The sequence below is a fragment of the Martes martes genome (assembly GCF_963455335.1).
Source record: "Martes martes genome assembly, chromosome: 17".
NCBI classification, from domain to species: domain Eukaryota; kingdom Metazoa; phylum Chordata; class Mammalia; order Carnivora; family Mustelidae; genus Martes; species Martes martes.
The window spans coordinates 55,069,135-55,089,268 of NC_137905.1; the positions used below are offsets into that span (position 1 = coordinate 55,069,135).

Consider the following 20,134-nt stretch of genomic DNA (forward strand, 5'->3'; position numbering starts at 1 on the left):
AATGATACAGTAGATAAGCTAGGCAGGGAAATCACCCATCATTTCAATCTTAAGGTCACTGAGAGAATGGGTTCATAGGAATATTTTTCCCTTCCATTACCAAATAGGTGACAGATAACACCAGTTGCCTACAACTTTCAGTAAAATGATATAGGGGCCGCCAGGGTGGCTCAGTCGTTAAGCATCTGCCTTCAGCTCAGGTCATGGTCCCCGTCCTGGGATCCAGCCCTGCATCAGTCTCCCTGCTCAGCGGGGAGCCTCCTTCTCCCTCTCCCTCTCCCTATCCCCCTGCTTGTGTTCCCTGTCAAATAAAATCTTAAAAAAAAAAAATGAAATAGGTTCACCTTGGTGGTAGGATAACACACCACTCATCACAAATCCATGTTAGCATATTAAAAACCATTATGTTTAATTGAAGTTCACACATAGACTATGTTATGCATTTCAAATCCACTGTTACACTTGTTCAAAATATAGAATGCAAGCGTTAACCCCCATAGCTGATATCATGATGTGGAAGTGACTTCCTTAACTTCCAGTGCTGCTGACAGTCGTAACAGATGTGTATGTCCAGCTATATGGCATGGTAGGGAAGAGTTAGATAACCTCTTTCTGTTATCGGGGAGGATTTCTTCATTTCAACCGCATCCACTCCTATTCTCTAAAGATTGCTATTACGAAGATACATCAGTAGTTAACTGGTGCACCACCTTTTTTTCCTTAGAGAGCAATCAGGAAAACCTTGTATGTCTAATATTCAGGAAGTTCTTTCGTTTTAGTAAATGGAGAAAAATACTGTTCTTAACACCTATTTCATGGCAACTTACCTCAATGCTATAACCCTAAGCAGTGTCTCCATTTAGATTTTCTTTGTTCATGTTGTGTATTACACACTTCTCATCTTCCAAGGAAAATCTGGGATGCATGAGTCCCCCTGAGTGCAGCAGGGCATCGAATGCCGTTGACGGAGCAAAAATCAGCCTCACGGATTCATACACCCAGTACAAGTAAGTCAATCTCCAGAAGTGATTTGAGAATAAAATACACTAAATTTTTGGTCACAAACCTCAAAAACGGTCAATATAACAAAAAGCACATCGAAACTAATTGTACCCTTGTAAAAACTCCCCCACTGAATCTTTCCAACGGAAGAGCATATGCATTTTCCAAGTGTTTAACTTGATCTTTTTCCTTGGACTAACTAGTACTGTCTGAATAGAGGGACTGATACACTCTTTTTACATGATATCTGTGACATTTATTGACATTAGATGTTCAATCAGAGAGTTTTCTAATTATTTGTATGATTCAATTTACCTTCTTTAGCACTTTGTGTTTTTGAACGTGTATATTAAAATGAGGGTCTTTCCACAATCATGTTTTTAGGGTTTTTGGGTCACTGAGTATAGACTGAATTCCAGTTAAAAGTTTCACCACACTCATCACATTTTACCATGTTGCTCCCATATGATAACTACGATGTTGTGAGTTTCAGGGAGAGAGAGGGTGGACTTCTTTAGATGTATACAGTTGTTCTCCAGTTACATTGGATGCAAGGTCTGTGATGTAAGGGTTGTACAGTCCTTACTCCTAGTCTTTACATTTTTAAAGTTTCTTGCCAGTATGACTTCTATGATGGTTAGTAAGGTGTGAGCGCCGGTAAAAGGCCTTTCCACATTCTTCACATTTGTAAGGTTTCTCTCCAGTATGAATTCTGTGATGCTTAAGAAGATTTGAGTGTAATGAAAAGGCCTTGCCACATTCCTTACATTTGTAAGGTTTTTCTCCAGTATGAATTCTGTGATGCTGATCAAGGCGTGAGCGCTTGTTAAAGGCTTTGCCACATTCTTGACATTGGTAAGGTTGATCTCCAGTATGAATTCGGTGATGCCAAGTAAGGTCAAAAGACCAGCTAAAGGCCTTGCCACACTCTTGACATTGGTAAGGTCTCTCTCCAGTATGAATTCGGTGATGTTGAGTAAGGTGTGAAGACCGGCTAAAGGCCTTGCCGCATTCCTGACATTGGTAAGGTTTCTCTCCAGTATGAATTCGGTGATGTTGAGTAAGGGCTGAAGTTCGGTTAAAGGCCTTACCACATTCCTTACATTTGTAAGGTTTCTCTCCAGTATGAATTCTGTGATGCGCAGTAAGCAATGAGCTCCGGTGAAAGGCCTTGCCACATTCTTGACATTTGTAAGGTTTCTCTCCAGTATGAAATCTGAGATGATTACTAAGGGATGAGTGACACTTAAAGGCCTTGTCACATTCTTGACATCTGTAAGGTTTCTCTCCAGTATGAACTCTGTGATGTCGAGTAAGTCGTGAGCGCTTGTCAAAGGCCTTGCCACATTCCTTACATTTATAAGGGTTCTCTCCAGTATGAATTCGGCGATGTGCATTAAGCAATGAGCTCTGGTAAAAGGCCCTGTCACATTCTTGACATTTGTAAGGCTTCTCTCCAGTATGAATTCTGTGATGTAGATCAAGGTATGAGCGCTCTTTAAAGGCCTTGCCACATTCTTGACATTTGTAAGGTTTCTCTCCAGTATGAATTCTGTGATGTCGAGTAAGGTGTGCCTGCTGGTTAAAGGATCTACCACATTCCTTACATTTGTAAGGTTTCTCTCCAGTATGAATTCTGTGATGTTGATCAAGGCGTGAGCGCTCCTTAAAGTCCTTGCCACATTCTCGACATTTGTAAGGCTTCTCTCCAGTATGAATTCTGTGATGTCGAGTAAGGTGTGCCTGCTGGTTAAAGGATCTACCACATTCCTTACATTTGTAAGGTTTCTCTCCAGTATGAATTCTGTGATGTTGAGTAAGTGTTGAGTGAATTTTAAAAACTTTGCTATATTCTTTACATTTGTAGAGTTTCTTTCCAGTATGGATTTGCTTATGTTTCCTTAGGGATGAGCAGTACTTAAAGGTTTTACCACATTCTTCACATCTGTATGATTTCACTTCAGTATTCATTTGCTGATGTTGAGATCGGGTTGAGTGCCGGTCAAAGCCTTTACCACGTCCCTTAAAAATGTGTGTTTTCTCTCCACTAGGGATCATCTTGTTTCTACTTCTTCTTGATGACTGACTAAATGTGGGACAACATTTAGCATATCTGAATGGGTTTTTGGCCTCATGAATTCTCTGATGATCACCAACATTGGAGGACTGGTGAGGACTATTCTCACATTGACTGGATTCATCAGGATTTTCTCCCAAATGGATACTCTCATGTGTAATAAGGTTAGACCTCTGATGAAAGACTTCCCCACATTTATAACATTCATACTGGTTCTCTGAAAACTGAGTCCTCTCACGTCTCTGAACACTGCAGCCCTGGTTAAGTGTTTTCTCAGATTTAGGGCACTGAGCAATGCTGTCTCCATTGGAAGGGCTCTGGTCATTCTGGAGGGTTGACTCCTCAGTCAAGCCCCTCTTGTATGGATCCTGCTTAGCACTTTGTTCTTCATTATTCAATCTCTGATTTTCAGAAGTATCTGGTGGAAAGGTCAATCCAATCCTGTTTTGAAAATGGTTCAAATCATTATTTTCAGCATGGACTAGATACCTTTCCAGATTGTCCAAACTGTCTTTCCACAAAGAGCTATGTTTGAATACTTGACTGGAGCTTTTGCTGACAGAAACACACTGCTTTGTGGAAGCAGCTGACTTAAAAAGGGAGGTTTTCCACAATGTTTTATATCCTTCACTGTTCGGGTCATTTTGAGTCTTATTAGATGCCACTGCCTCAGATGGGCTCTGTCCTTCGTGGTATTTTTGATGCCCTTCCCTCTCCCTATCATTGTCCCGGTCTCTCATTAAGTATACATTTTCAAGAGCACTATTTTTGTATCTACCCATTGTCACTTTTTGGAAAGAAGCTTCTATACTTGGCTTTTGCAGGAAGTTCTGAGTGTCATGTGAAGATATGGCTGAAAGATATCAAATAAGAGAAAAGTAAATCATTGCACTTACTACTTTCAGATGAATATACTGATGATTTGTAACATACAAGCTTCAAGTCAATCAGAGAGTGTCAGAAAGATGGCTCAGGAGGAATCATCAGAATTTCCTTTCTCTATGGACACCTTACCTTTGAACACAACATACTGACCACATACCCTAATAGATAATTCTGTGTTACTGTCATGTTGTAGCACAAATCCCTTCCTCTATCTCAAATAATCTGGAAAATGCCACATGAGCATAAAATTAGAAGGATGATTATTTAAACATAAAACTGAAATGAACGAAATAGAAAAAAATCCAACATACTCAGTAGGTAAAGATTCTAAGCTTCTCCTCTATGATCAGAAATGATGTAATGAAGTAACCCCACCACTGCCTTTCAACATGGTACTGGACATTCTAGTCAGAACAACTAGGGAAGAAAAAACACATAAAAAGAATCCAATCTGAATAAAGAAAAAGTAAAATTATCTGTGATCACAGATGACATAATCTATAAAAGGCCCTAAAGAATCCTAATTTAATTTTTCTGTGTTTTTTTTTTCCCATTGTTTGTATTGTTTATTTCTGCTAAACATTGTCTACAACACTCCATTTTCAAATTTTTTTCAATGCAATACATGGCTGAGTTAAAAAAAAAAAAAAAAAAAACAGCTGGAAGGGTGCCTGGGTGGCTCGGTGGGTTGAGCCTCTGCCTCCAGCTCAGGTCATGATCTCAGGGTCCTGTGATCGAGTCACACATTGGGCTCTCTGCTTGGCAGGGAGCCTGCTTCCTCCTATCCTCTCTCTGCCTGACTCTCTGCCTACTTGTGATCTCTCTCTGTCAAATAAATATTAAATCTTTAAAAAGAAAAAAGAGAGAGCGAGCTGGAATAAAAAACTTAACTTTCCATGAGAAACTAGGAAAGGAAATAACTTAGATGAAATTTAGTAGTACAAGGAAGTAACAAAGCTAAATCTGAAATAAATAAAATGCAGACCAGAATAGTAACAGAACACTGAATGTAATGCCCAGTTTACCCAAAATACTAAAACTGGCTATGCTTTAAGTTGGTCAACATTTATATACTATCAAATCAGATAACTTAGGAATCAAAACAATAACAACAACAATAGAAAATTCCTAAAATTGCACAAGTCACTAAGACTGAATTATCAACTCTCTACCAAATAAATGGGAACTCTTCTTACACCAGAGACAGGAATTTAAGTTATATTTGGAAACAAAACTCCCCCGGCACAGAAAAGAACGAGACCTAGGAATGTTACAACATTTGATGCAGTCACTGAGTTTCCCAAATCAAATCTTCTCTCTTTTGCTCAGATTCATTATTTTCCATTTTCGTGTCCTTGAGGTTAGAAAGTCCTTCCTCTGTTTCCTCCAGCTGGCTGTTTATTGCATCAGTCCTTTTTTCAATCTCATTTATTGCATTGTTAATCTCACTGATTTTTTAAAAATGTATTTATTTGAGAGAGAAACAGAGAGAGAGAAAGATCATGAGTGGGAGCTACAGAGGGAGAGGGAGAATATCAAGTAGACAGCACACTGAATGTGGACACTGACCTGGGGCTGGATCCTAGGATCCTGAAATCACTACCGAAGCTTAAAGCAAGGATCAGATATAATTGAGACACCCGTGCGCTCCATTTTTTTCCCTTTTAACTCTTGTCTCCGTGGTAAAGTTCTCAGCACTCTTTTCTCAAACCTGTGAGTATCCCTATGATTGTTGCCTTTAATTCTCCATCGCGTATGTTACTGATAACTGCTTCTATTTGATCTCCGGCCATGGCCGTATTTTTCTGTTTCTCTTGGGATACATTCTTCCAACTTGGCATTTTGTCTAAGTCTGCCTTCCTGTGTTAGAAAAGCCACTTATGTGTCCTGCTACATCCTTCCAGTCAGTGGTCCGCAGAGGCTGTCCTTGCCTTCTGTAGACAGTATTTGCTCCCTGGTCTGAATGTGGTCAGTTTTAACTAGGTGAGCTCTGGTCTGCTTGTGAAATGAGACCTGAAATCACCTCCACCAGAATGGAGGTTGTGCAGAACTCTCTGCTCAGGAGATGTGGAGTGGGCAGGAGCCCACCTTTCTGGGCCTGAGGTAAGCTAGACTGAGAAGGTCAGTCCAAACAGAGCACAGGGGCCTGGGGCTTAGGAAGCAAGCCAGACAGCCAATGCCCTCACTGACTGGGACACTGGGACACTGCTCTACGTTTATGCTAAAGGGCAGGAGAGGGAAATGGTGCCATCTATCTCCTGTGTTCTGAGACACATATCTCACTGAATGTTTCCTCACAGGGAAACACTCCTAGACTAGTGAATAATCTTCCCGCTGTGGAAATACTCCTAGACTAGTGAATAATCTTCCCGCTGTGTCCCCCCGTCATTCTTTGGATCACTGTTTGCAGGTTGTCTGTACCCAGATTGCTTGCCTTCCTTCTCTCCAGGAGTAACACAGCACCTTCTTGGCTCTATCCCAGCCAAACCCGCTGACCTTTAAAACATTAGGCTTTAAGACCTGCTAGTTCCAAGAACTCATGAAATTCAACCCCTCTTGTTTTCCATGCCAGGGGCTTTGGAGAAACATTTTCCTTGTGCGTTCCCTCTGTCTTGCCACTTTCTCCACAACCAGGGATCCCTGCCTTCCATAGCACTGTAATTCTTCCCTCCCTCAACCATGTCTCCAAACTTTCTGCCATCTACAATGTGGCCTCTTCTCTCCTGTAACTTGGGGAGTATGATCTGTCAGTCTTCATGGCCATTTCTGGAGTACTGAGGGTGATTTGGTACTTATCTAGTTGTGTTCCTGAGATGTGATGAGTCTAGCATCCTCCTATTCCAAGGCCATTTTCCTCTCCTGGGAATCCTTGTTGTAAGAAACCTGTGAAAAGGGGCACCTGGGTGGCTCAGTGGGCTAAAGCCTCTGCCTTCGGCTCAGGTCATGATCCTAGGGTCCTGAGATTGAGCACCGCATTGGGCTGTCTGCTCAGTAGGGAGCCTGCTTCCCCCTCTCTCTCTGCCTGCCTCTCTGCCTACTTGTGATCTATGTCTGTCAAATAAATAAATAAAATCTTTAAAAAAAAATAAAAAGAAACCTGTAAAAATTAATAAATTTTACAATACAGGAGAATACAAATCCGTAACATAAAAAATTTGTTGTTTCTACATAAAAAACAATTTCAAAAGTTGAGACATAATACATTTAGAGGAATATCCCCCCAAATAAAATGCTTATAATTCAACATAATGATAGAGATCAAATCTGGAACAATGAAAACTATAAAATAGTGTGCAGGAATTGAAAGAAGAATTAAGTGGAAACACATTGATGTTCTTTCATTCAAATATTTAAGACTATTGACCTATCAATAAAACTTCAATTGACCTACAGATTTAATGTACTCTATCAAATTCCCAAAGCTACTTTTGCAAAAAGATCAAAATGCACCCTAACTTTACATGGATGTCACAGGATAACACATACGCAGAATAATCTGGAAAATGAACAGCACACATCATGATTTAAGGCATACTGCAAAGTCACAGTTATCAAAATAATATACTACAGACAAAAAGATAGGCATAGAATAAGGGAAGAGTGTATATGATCTAGACACATTTTTCTCCAATGTTACTGTGTATGACAATCAACTGAGGCCTTGTTAAAATTCATATTCTGATTTTGATTTCTAGTTAGGGTCTAAGTTTCTGTATTTCTCACAAGTGTGCAACTGATGCCCACATTTTTAATTCCACAGTTCTAAATTACATAAATGAATGAATGAATGAATGATGGATGGAGGAACGAATGAATGAATGAATAAAATAAAAATCATGGATGGGGCTGCATCAGTGGCTCAGTTGGGAAAGCGTCTATTTTGGCTCAGGTCCTGATCTCAGGGTTTTGGGACTGAGCCCCACAGCAGGCTTTGTGCCTCTGTAGAGATACACGAAGGATGGAGAGAAATCAAAGCAGTAGTTAGGTCTAAGATCATGGCAATGGGAATCCGTCACAAGAAACGACTTGTGTACATGTTCCACTGAAAGACAAATCATAGATTTTACATATCAGTACAGTCATGACAGTCCTGCCGAGAGAACCATCCCCCCTCCTGTTAACAGTAGAATGATGCGACTGGTATCCACACAATGGAACAGGATTGGTCCATTCTAATGAATGATGCACAGTAACATGCAGGAAAACCAACTTTCACAAAGACAGAAATGGAAAGGAAAGCCAAATAGAAGACTCCCCACTGCCTGATGATATTTCTACAAAGTAAAAAAGTGAGCACAGCAATCCCTTGCTTTAGATGCTGAAACAGCGCTGAGCTTAGGGAAAAAGTTACTGAGACCTCAAAGGCAGTTCAGAGGACAATATTGTGTTTCATGACCTCGATGGCTTATACAGATGAGGTCAGTCTGTGAAATTCCATCCATGAAGCTGTTCACTTGTAATCTGCACATGTGACTCTACTTTCCTTTTTTTTTTTTTTTAAGATTTTATTTATTTATTTGACAGACTGAGATCACAAGGAGTCAGAGAGGCAGGCAGAGAGAGGAGGGAAGCAGGCTCCCCACCAAGCAAAGAACCCAATGTGGGGCTTTATGCTACAGGATGGGAGAGGGAAATGGTACCATCCAACTCCCGTGTTCTTGGAGCCACATGTCACTGAATGTTTCCTCTCAGGAATGTGCTCCTAGACTACTGGATATTCTCCCCACTGTGCGCCCCAGGTGGTCTTCAGATGGCTGTTTCCACACTGTGTGCCCCCAGGTTGTTTGCCAGCCTTCTCTCCAGGAGCACCTCAGTGCCCTCCTGGTTCTATCGCATCCAAACCTGGTGACCATTAAATTCCAGGCTTTAAGATGTGCTGGTTCCAAGAACTCATGAAACTTTTCCCTTTCCAAGCCAATGGCTTTGGGGAAACCTCCTTAGGCATCCCCTGAGTGCTCCTCTGTCATGACACCTACTGCACAGCCGGGGCTCCCTGCCCTCCACAATGCTATACTCCTCTCCTCCCTAAACCATGTCTCCGCACTATCTGCCATCTTCCATGTGGCCTCTTCTCTCCTTTCACTTGGGAGTTTGTCCCGTCACTCCTCAGCCCAATGTGTGGGGCATTTAGGATGACCTGACAGTTGCCTAGTGGTGCTCATGACAGGACACATGAGTCTAGGATCCTCCTACGCCACTGCCATTGCTTCCCGTGGTGAATCCTTATTGTTTTAATCCTCTAACAACTCATGTGGATTTTATAAAGCTGGTACACAAACCAAAACATAAAAATTAGTTTTGTTTCTACACAACAAAGAGCAATTCCCAAAACAGGATCATACCTTAAGAGCAACAAACCCCCCAACCCAAATTCACTGCACCACCATATTCATGGAAACGACTCTCTCCGTCACAACGAACAGAGGTGCAATCTGCTGCTGGCTGCAACGCTGGATTTTGTCGCTTGGACCCCACTGCATCCGTGGCCTTTATCCATTTCAAGTTTCCCCTGCATTTTTACTAGTACCCATGTCTTCAGGCTATAGGATCACATGTTTCAACTTAGGCTTCCTCCCGAAAACTGACTTTGTCTAAAATGAGTACAGTTATTAATGTTGGTTGCACTTTCTGGTCTTCCCAAAAGAATCCACTTACACAGAAAAGCTTCCTGACACATGTGGCCATTATTACACACTCGGTAATGGTGAGACATGAGAGAGAGCGCACTGTAGGGAAATAGACTTAAGAAGCTCTCACAGAATGACTGTTCTTCCATGCACCCCCTGGGCTGCTCAGCCTATGAGGACCACAGGCTCTTCTTCATCTACCAATGTACTTCTTCACACTGCTGGGCAGACTCTTGTCTTTCCCCTGCTCTCTCCTTTCTACCACAATGCACCTTTATCTCCACTGTGGTACAGATCAGTTTGCTTTCCTAGGACTTTATTCTACTACGAATACTTAGGATTAGCTGATTTTGCACAGTAGGTTTACTTTCTTTGCCTGCACCTTCTTAAGACACTACTTTAACCTATAAAGGCATATGCTTGTCGGTATCTATCTTGCTTTCTTTTAAATGTTCCATTAGTTCAGGTGTACAACATGGGGACTGGACCGCTCTATAGGTTCTATTCTGCTCACTACCAAGTAGCTACCATCTGGCATCATAAAATGCTGTCATTATACTACTAAATGAGTTCAATATATTTTGTTATCCCCATGACTCATTATACCACAACTGGAAGCATGTGCTTCCCATTCCCATTTCCTCATGCTGCCCATCATTCTTCTCCATTCCACACCGGTACAGTCAGGGTACTCCTTGTATTTATGGGTCTGTTTCTGCTTCTTTCATTGTGTCTTGTCATTTGTGACAACGTGGTTTGAACCACGAAGTATTATGCGATGTCAAGGAACTCAAAGACAAATACCATATATATTCACTTAAGTGTACAATCAAAACAACAATGTAAATGAACAAACAAGAAACACACTCATGAATATCTATTTTGTTTTGAATAAAGTCCATGGACAATCCCAAGAATATGAAAAGCCCAAGATGACACACATTCTAAACTGTGACCGGGTGACCTGGAACCATTTCCCAATCCTGGCAGAAGACAGGAGGTTCCCAGGTCAAAGTCTAAGCATCTTATGACTCATGACACAGCAAACATCATAAACATCTTCATCACACTAATTCCACTGGCCAGCTGCGCACCCGCAACTGATACCGGGAGACGCTGCACATGCGGTGGATTTGAGTCACTTCTGTGGGACTCTGAACATAGGAAACCCTAGTATCATCAAGGAACATCCAATGTATCTACCCAGTCCTTTGTCACAGAAAGAAACATTTGTTTTCCTGTACCATAAACTCATCTGTCCTCTACCCAAGAGCCAGATGCATTCACTATATTCCCAAGCTTTTCTATACACAAACGTGTGGAATGACAAGTATTACTAAAACATCATGACAACACCACATGACTTCAAGGAATAGTGACAAGACTGTAGAAGGCACATATATATGAATGTATGAGTCGGGGCAGATATCCACAACAGTAACCAATACATTTTCCTTCATGATCTTTGGCTGCTCACCTGGCAGTGATACACAGTTGCATGCAGGGTAGGTCACAAAGTCAATGTACCTGGAAGGTTTGACTTTAAGATCTTCCAACCATCGGCCACAGGGCCAATTGCAAAGCTCTGGAAGATGCCCAAGACGCACATGGTACCACCAAAGACACATCCCTGGCCACTCTGTCAACCTAACAAAGAAGTGTGCATCCAACGTCATGGCAGAAATCTTTCACCCAAAAGCTGTCAGTGCGGGTCGGACTCCATTACATGCAATGTCCAGTGAGTTCCCTATGCTCCCCTGTTTGGCAATAAAAGCTGTAGAACTTATCCTACCTCCAGTGAAGTAAAGAGCGACAGTGGTACAACATCTATCAGGCTGCTACGACTGCCGGGACAGCCTGCAACACAAAGTTTATGGCAACTGCCCAACTCCGGGAGGCATGTCTGCTGTGGGAAACAGGAATAATCATTCATCTAAGCACACAGGCCCATGGAAGATTGATGACACCACAACTGACATTGGGTGTGTGGTTCTGGGAGACTGCTAACACCACTAGAGGAGGAAGACACAGAGATAAATCAACAGAGGAGTCTGATACAAGATCATGGCTATGGGAATCTATATCAAGACATGACTTGTGTAGGGAAGCCTGGGTGGCTCAGTCAGTTAAGCTTCTGCCTAAAAACTGGATCCTAATGCAGGGTCCTGGGATAGAGCCCTGCCTGGGGCTCCCTGCTCAGTGGGGAGTCGGCTTGTCTCTCTGCCTCTGGTCCTCCCCTAACTTGTATTTATTCTCTCCCTCTCTCAAATAAAGAAACAAAATCTTAAAATGATTTGTGTAAGCAAGTGAAAAGAAAGCATAATACAAATTTTCAGAATACATTTCACTTTATTACCCAAGTGGGGAAATAAAAATAGAAAACCTCAATCACGAAAGAAACCACAGAATATATTAATTTCTAATACATCTCTGGCTAAAAACTTAAACATAATGATGTGTTCAGAGAAACACAAGGGATTCTATCTCTGTGGTATGGTTTAAAAAAAATTTCCTAAGATCAAGAGAAATTAAAAAAATATATATTCACTAGTATGTGACACATTCCTCTGCACAGTGCATACAATGTCTGTCTCACGGTTACTGATGCTGTATCTGCTATCAATGTATTCAACGTTGTAGAGTTTATGGGTTAGTGGTGATACTATTGTCTTCTCACTCAAAGAAATGATGTAGATAAAGGAAGGTATAGGGAACCTCTCACTGTTGGTAGAGTCAGGGTTTGAACCTGGGTGCCCTACACAGGAACAGGAAGCACACAGTACATATGCCCTTCTAGAAGGTGACCCATGTTTGGATTCTTCCCTTTCTCTTTGACACTCAATGGTTCACCCAGCCGTCCTCACACAGAACAGCTTCCACGAACAGACACTTCAAAGTGAATATTCCAGCCCACACCACACACAGGTAGCCTGAGTGGTTTCCTGGTTGAATACTCAGAAGTAGACACGAAGCTCAGGCATCCAAGGTACAATACAGGAAAGACCCAACACACACCAGTCCACTTTCATGCCTGGAGAACCAAGACTACACACCTGTGTATCTCACTACATTACACATGGGCTACTACCTTTCCTGAAGAACACAACTATGAATGTGTCCCAAGATATAGGTTCTCAAGGTCTAGTCCCTACACAGCCACCTGAGATGGGGTAAGAAAGGAAAGGTGGGGTGCTGCCCCCAGAGCTAATGACATGGTAGTGTAAGGCTGGGCACAGCGATCCAAGATTTACAAGTGTTCCCAGTGATTCTGACCCAGGACAATTTGCACAAGCTCTGCAGGAACTAAGTCACAGGTCAGTCCTGAGTTATCCCCACAGAAGTCACTCTCAGAAACCCTCTGTGCTTGTGGCCATGTTAGTGTCTGGACACACATACACAACATGCACAACACACAACATGCACAATACACATTTCCATTATTCATTACTAAATCTGACTCTAACAGAGGCAAGTGAGTGACTTGCAGATTCAATGATCTGGCTTCTTTTCACCTGCCTGACACGGGAAACAGAGGGGGAATCAGGGCACCTGTGGAGGCAGTGTGGGGGCCACTCAGAGAGGTGAGCTCCTGCTCAAAGAAGGAAGAGACGACAGAGCTGAAAGCAAAGAGAGAGGAGGGGATCAGTCGTTCTAAAGTAGTAACTTCCCTTCCTGAAACTGGGAAATTACAGGAACGCAGACTTGACAAATGCCCGGGACATGCGTGACACAACCCAGAATTGCTATTATTAGTGTTCTCCTGAAGAAAACAAGTCTATAATCCTGGGCCCTTAGGCTGTTTTTTTTTTTTAATTCCCAAATACCACTCCAAAATCACAATGCATTCAAAGAAAAAGAAAAATGTGTTCCAATCACAGGAACAAAATAAATCTCCAAAACTGGCCCTAAGTTAATAAAGACCCATACCTTGCAAAAAAACCAAACCAAATCAAACCAAAACCAAGCCAATCCAACAACAACAACAACAAACTGCAAGCACTTCAAATTATAATGATAAAAATCCACATGGAGGAAAAAGAGAAGACAACAGGTAACTAAACGTTATCGGGAAAATGAAGCATGACCAAAATGTAAACCCAGAGACAAAAAGTGTAACATCCACGAACCAGAAACTGAGAGCCCCAGAGTACAATTACTGAATTTAAAAATACACTAAGGGATCAGCAACAGACTTGATGAAGCAGAAGAAAGAATCTGAACTCTTAAAGACACTTTTTCTAAATTCTCTACTGAGGGGACCAAAGAAATAGGTGGAAAAGGACAGAGTCTGAGGGACTCGTGGGACACCAACAAGTGGTCCAATATGCACATTAAGGGGACCCCATAAGGAGATGAGGGTGACCTATGTGGAAACAAGAGACAATTCAAGCTTGCTAAATTCTAAGTAGCATAAATGTCAAGATATGAACCAGCGACAGATTGTAATTAACCCATCAAATATAACAGATGAAAAGAGACTTTTGAAACAGCATGCCAAATGCACTTCACCTTGTGCAAGAGCTCCTAGAAGAGCAGTAGTGGGATCTCAGCAATCCCAACAAGAATGGGGCCGGCATAATGCACTCAGCTACTGAAAGATTGAAAAATACCACCAAGAATATTTTACCGGGCAGAACTCTTCCACAGATGTAGAAATGAAGACACTCCCAAGTAAAGACCCCTCTACGTTTACCAGTAGATCTGCCCTACAAGAACCATTAAAGGAATGCTCTCTCAATGAACTAAAAGGATTCTACCCAGGAACTGAACCAGATGGGATCCTAAAGTTCTCTGCTAAACGTAAGTATTTAGACAGTTATACAAACCTGTAGTGTTGGAATTACCTAGGTCACATTTATTTCTGCCACAGAATTTTGTTTTTAAAAAAGTATAAAAATCATTCATGTAGGTCATAAACTACACAACATAAATGTTAGAGTTTGTGGTATCGGTAACAAAGTGGGTGCTGGGGTGGAGACAGGAAAAAGAGTTCTGTGTGCAATTGACAATATTGAGATTCAAAAGCATCGTTTTACCTCTAAGTTGTTTTAAGGAATCTCTAAGGTAACCACAATGGAAATATTCACAGAAGACACAAAAGTTAATGAGGAAGGTACCAAGGCACATCATGGTGTAATATAATTAAAGATAAAATAAATCTTTTTAATTTCCTACCAAAACATCATACAGAGGTATAAGATGCTTCTAAATTACTTTCAATTCCAGAAACTCTTTTCTCTCATGCAGAAGGAAAGCGATTCACACACAAATACATGATGAAATTAATTCTATGTTGATGACAACTCACCGAGACAGAGTATAACATTCACTCACCACTCACCAGGGAGAGAAATTACCAATAGGAATCACAGAGCACGTATGTATGATATACAAACACAATCAAATACACATAATTTTATTGGCAAAAAGCATAAAGCTTATCCTTTTTTGAGTTACATAGTAAGTGAGACTTTATTAAAGGTTCAAAGTTCTGAGTTCTAAATGTGCTAGTCCAGGGTGCCTGGGTGGCTCAGTGGGTTAAAGCCTCTGCCTTCAGCTCAGGTCATGATCCTAGGGTCCTGGGATCGAGCCCCACATCGGGCTCTCTGCTTGGTGGGGAGCCTGCTTCCTCCTCTCTCTCTCTGCCTGCCTCTCTGCCTACTTGTGATCTCTGTCTGTCAGATAAATAAATAAAATCTTTAAAAAAAAATGTGCTAGTCCCCCAAGAGCATTATTTATGTGAGAAGGCTAGGAAACAGAGACATTGCATGATTTCACCACTGAGGAATGAACACAGAGAGGGGAAATTTCTGTATTAGTTAACATTTAAAAAAGAAAAAAGAAACTTTGAAGGGAAATAGAACTGCACATTGTCTCATTTTAGGGAGGTGGTTTGTTATCTGATGCAGTTACTGAATGTCAATTTTCTAAGAATAAGATTAAGGCCTCCATAACATTAGAAAGCATAAGCCAGAAAACATCAGAAATCTGTCTCCAGTGTTCTGGGAATTTCTGCACCAAAACCCAGTGTGCATACAACCACCCTGACCTACTTGTCTCATGATGAAAACCAGAATTGACAAAGGCCGGAGCATACAGGTCCTCAGAAAATAGGGAGATTTCCCCAGGGTCCTCAAAGCAATGGAGAAGCTCTCAGACTAGGGGGGCCTTCCCCCTCCAAGGAGAGTCTCCTGGCCCTCCCTGTGCATGTGGCAGACCATCACTGGAGCTGAAGGAGAATCCCTAGGGAATGCAAGAGCTTGATAATGTGGGAGAGTAGATGTCCCTCTGGGAGCATGAGGGAAATAATGCCGGGCATGTCTCCAGCGGATTTTCATTCAAGGACAGGTAGTGGACCCACGGCTTAAGGCCTACGTTCCTCCTTCAGACTCGGACCTCCCCCCATCATCTGCCTCATTCATTCCCACCTACCTGGATGGGTGGCTACGGTCTCCTTTCTCTTCACATCCCAGAGCTGCTTCTTTTGCTCCAAAAAAGTGATCAGGTCTGGCTTTGACACAGTGAGACCTGTTTACGAGGAAAAAGGAAAATGAGTATTGCCAGAGATTCTAACTTTCCATCAGGATTGTGTTCAGCACAGAGGAGAGGATACTGTACAATTCTAGAAAATGGTTTCCAAAAGCTATTGCCCAAGTCCCTTTAGAACACAGAGGAGGCATTTCCAATGTTCACATCCTGACCTCCACTTCCAAGCAGTAGACACAGTAAGAAGGGGAAATTTCAGTTTAACATGTGAACAGCACCATGCTCTGCCACTAAGTGTGTAGAATTGCCACTCATCTACAGAAGTGGGGGTATTGCCTTGAGAAGCTAAAGATGAAAAGGACACATGATGATGACTTTTCTCTACATGTACAAACCCCTCCTTACTCCCCTCTCTGCCTGGATCTGAATTCCAGTCATTCAAAGAGGAATCGTCCAAGAGACAGTCTTCACAGGAAGGAAGAAAACCCAGAGTGGGGTTCGGAAATCTGGAAGGAGTCTTCCTCACCCAAGAAGCAGAGGTGTCTGTAGTTCTCCAACATCACATCCCTGTACAGTAGCCGTTGACTGTGGGTCAGGCGTCCCCACTCCTCCTGAGAGAGATCTATGGCCACATCCCTGAAGGTCAGCTGTCCCTGCAATAAATGCCACAGTCAGCAAGTGGCCATTGACACAGTTCACGATGGTTCCTAAGATGAAAGAGGGAGTTAATGTCACCAGCTAAACCCAAGACCTGACTTTCCTGCTCTAGGACATGAGTGTGGAATAAAAAAAAACCATGAAGAAGAAAAACCCATGAGACAGAGGGCAGGACTGAGTGACACCTCCACTCCCAGAAGTCTACCCTACCAACTACAGAGAGGTGAGAGCGCTCCTTGTCCGGTGCAAACTGTTGGCATGTAGGAGAAGAACCAATGTTCCAGAAGGAATTCATGAGATATTTCTGATGTGAAATCTTGGGGTGTGGGAGTGAATGAAGAAACAAGTACTGAGATGTGTTTGGTGCCAAAGCTGTGGTCTTCCTGATGATGCACAGGCACAGGCCCCACGGGTCAGAGGCGCTGCACTGGGGTGTGAGCAGGAACTCAGTCTGCACTAAAATGGTGAGTGGCTCGGGAGCGCAGCCATCACGAAGGAAGCTGAAAGCAAGGTTCCCAGGACCCTGAGGGCCCGGCTGGTGTGATGATGAGATCACTTACTACTGTTGAGTGAAACCTGGGACCGAAGACCCTGCAGATCTGTATGAGTGGGGGACATGCATGGAGGATGACGGCCAACATGCATTTGGGGGGAAGAGATAAAGAAGATACCAAAGGGATTTTCTTATGTTAAGGAGGACTCTCAGAATCCTGGAACTCTGGTTACTGAGGAGCTAAGGTTGTTTTTCTCCTCTAATTAAACATGAACATGAAGGCAGTTGTGAATTCCAGGAAGAATGTCCAACTCTGCCTACTCAGGTATTTACCAGTGGTGGCAAGTGGAAGGAAATTTGATGTTATGCACACCTCTTTTGACTTGGTTCTTCTCAGAATCTACGATCAAGGGCACTTGGGTAAGCGTCCACCTTCAGCTCAGGTCCTGTTTCCAGGGACCTGGGACGGAGCCCCCCATTGTTCTCCCCGCTCAGTGGGGCGTCTACTTCGCCCTGTCCCCCTCCACCACTGCTCATGTGCGCTCTCACCCTCTCTCTCTCAAATTATAATTCTTACAAAAAGAAAAAAGCTACAAGCAAGAGAAATTCAGACAAAGGCGTTTCCAGTTGAACTGTGATGATCTCTGCGTAGTGCTGAGTACATCCACGTTCCCTACAAATGATTGAGAGAGAAAATATGGACATAGCAGGGGAGGGATCTGGCAAAGAGCAGCGAGACGACAAATCCAGTTCACACCAAGGGTAGGAAACAAAGTGATCTCGGTGCCAAGGCACAGCCAAGGACACACTATCACTGGTATGTTTTTTGTGGTCTGGAAGCAGGAATTCAGAATAGGAACCTCATTATAAAAACAGAGGATATATGTACAGTTCAGTCACCTACAGTTTCTGCAGTGGCTGCTTTGAGGCAAGCGGGCATGAGCAAAGGCATGGAGAAGGGGCCCCAGGGAGCCCCTGGCTGAACCCAGACAGGCCCATCCGGGGCCTCACCTCAAAGGAGCCACAGGCCCGAACTAACCAATGAACTACTGACAACCAGGGACAGTGCCCAGAAGAGGGAAACTTCCCTGAGCCCCCTAAGGCCTCACCTTCCCGCACTAAAAAGAGCCCCCACCGCACCCACTGCTCCTTGCACACAGCCTCTCTCCGCTGCCGCCCGCCGCCTGCCCCCCCGCAGGATCCTCCATGAACTGCAAAGACGGTGGTTCTGCCTCAGGTGAACGCTTCCGTCCCACGTGACTTCCTCCACCCAATCATGGACCCGCGTTCGGGGCCCCCACCTGACCGGCAGAGACACCATATTTAGACAACAGAGTCTCCAGGTCCCCTACGAGGCAGTAGAATCTTAATTACAGATTCATTTACACTTCAGTGCCGGGGCCAGGGAGAGGGACAGAATCTCAAGCCGGTTCCCAGCTGAGCCTGCAGCCAAAGGAAGAGCTCGTCCTGGGACCCTGAGATCAGGGCCCGAGGCGGAATCGACAGTCTCGAGGCTTCACTGACTGAGCCCCCGGGTTCCCCTCTAGTGTATGTTAACGAGCGTGTTTTACATAAAATACCTGCTTCACGTTCTAAAGAGCAAGTCTCAAGAACTCCCCCGTCCCCCACTTTCTCTCAGAGAACATCTGGAGTTATTCTGGACCCAAATCCATCGAGTTTATTTCTCGATTTCCCGACCCCTGGGCTACACAGCGCTGAGAAAAGCAAGCACACGGGGCCTAAAGGAGAAAGGTTTGCCCTCACTGACCGCCCTGGCCAGACCTCAGCGGCAGCAGGAATCTCAGACTCAAGGCTACCCCCCCCCCGCGTCTATCCCTCAGAAACTATTTTCAGTGCTTCCAGGACTTTAACTCCCAGTGACAGCTGCTGCTGCCCTATTGTAAGGCGGGTTGGAGACATGGGAGAGAAGGCTCTGGGATACAGAGGAGAAGGGTTCTGAAGTCCTGGCCTTGAGTATCATTTCTGGAAAGATCTTCAAATCAGAAGGGAGAAACATCAGAACTACAGGAACCAACATTTGCAATTTCTAAAAGCGAGGAATTTCAGGAGGAAAACACGACATGGCCTCTCCTGGGACACCAGGCTTACCTGAGAACTGGCCATTTCTCCTTCCCCTTCGTCCTCTGGATTTCTTTCTCACAAGAAATCTGCGGAGAAATCACAGCAGCATCAGGAGAAAATGCCCTTCAGGCCACCAACAGAGCCTGTGCATCTGGAAACTGTTCTGGGACCTGGCTGGATCCTGGCTGAGAAACTGTGCAGGCCTGGGAGTCCTTTGGGATCCGAGTTTATTTAACACCAGCGGGCTCCGAGGAGGGTGACCATTCACCCAGGGTCTGAGCCCGGGGCACAAAGGGGCGAGTTTATACACTTTCACTTCTGCATCTGTTGCATTCTTGTGGTCACGGCCGGCAGGAAATGGGGGAAAACCCGGAATGGGCCCGGGCTGGAACTGGGATTCCCTGCTGGACGGGTCCGCCTCCTGAGAACACAGATTTCTCTTATCAAACTGATTCCCTGAAGCCAAGACACTGAAACGCACAAAAGGCCCAAATTCCTAGTCCTTTGTGTCAGGAGCTATTCAAATGAGCTCCTACAGTGAGACTAATCTTCGGCTTTTCCTTCTCAGCTTTCAAGGGCCCTGCCCCGCCGCCCCGCCCCCCCCCTCCCGCCAATGCCCACAAATTCAGCTTCAGCGAAGGAACTGGGCGCTGCATGGGCCTGACCTTCCCAGATTCATGGAGCAGAGACCTGGTTACCTCCCCGTGGACCAAAACCTGCTCTCCACTCACATTAAAAAAAAAAAAAATTAAAAATATAAAGAAATAACCCCACACCCTGGCCTCACTGAGGATCTCCTGACGCCCTTAAGTAACACTACACTGT

General features: G+C 43.6%; 1 protein-coding gene across 1 annotated transcript; it reads right to left on the reverse strand.

The window, feature by feature from the left end:
• Window positions 1–392: 392 nt before the first annotated feature.
• On the reverse strand, window positions 393–19,652 carry ZNF845 (zinc finger protein 845). Its single transcript, XM_080828862.1, has 4 exons — window positions 19,337–19,652; window positions 16,604–16,730; window positions 16,024–16,119; window positions 393–3,932 (listed from the first exon to the last, which is right to left on the reverse strand). The coding sequence occupies exons 1-4, from the start codon at window positions 19,349–19,351 to the stop codon at window positions 1,606–1,608; spliced, it is 2,565 nt and encodes an 854-aa protein (XP_080684988.1). The 5' UTR covers window positions 19,352–19,652; the 3' UTR covers window positions 393–1,605.
• Window positions 19,653–20,134: the final 482 nt, after the last annotated feature.

Excerpts from the sequence above, each read along its gene's own strand:
- ZNF845 (XM_080828862.1), bottom strand. Across the intron at positions 16,120-16,603 it reads CAGACACCTCTGCTTCTTGG|GTCTCACTGTGTCAAAGCCA; the intron begins GTGAGGAAGACT and ends CCTCGTAAACAG. Across the intron at positions 3,933-16,023 it reads GACCGTAGCCACCCATCCAG|CCATATCTTCACATGACACT; the intron begins GTAGGTGGGAAT and ends GATATCTTTCAG.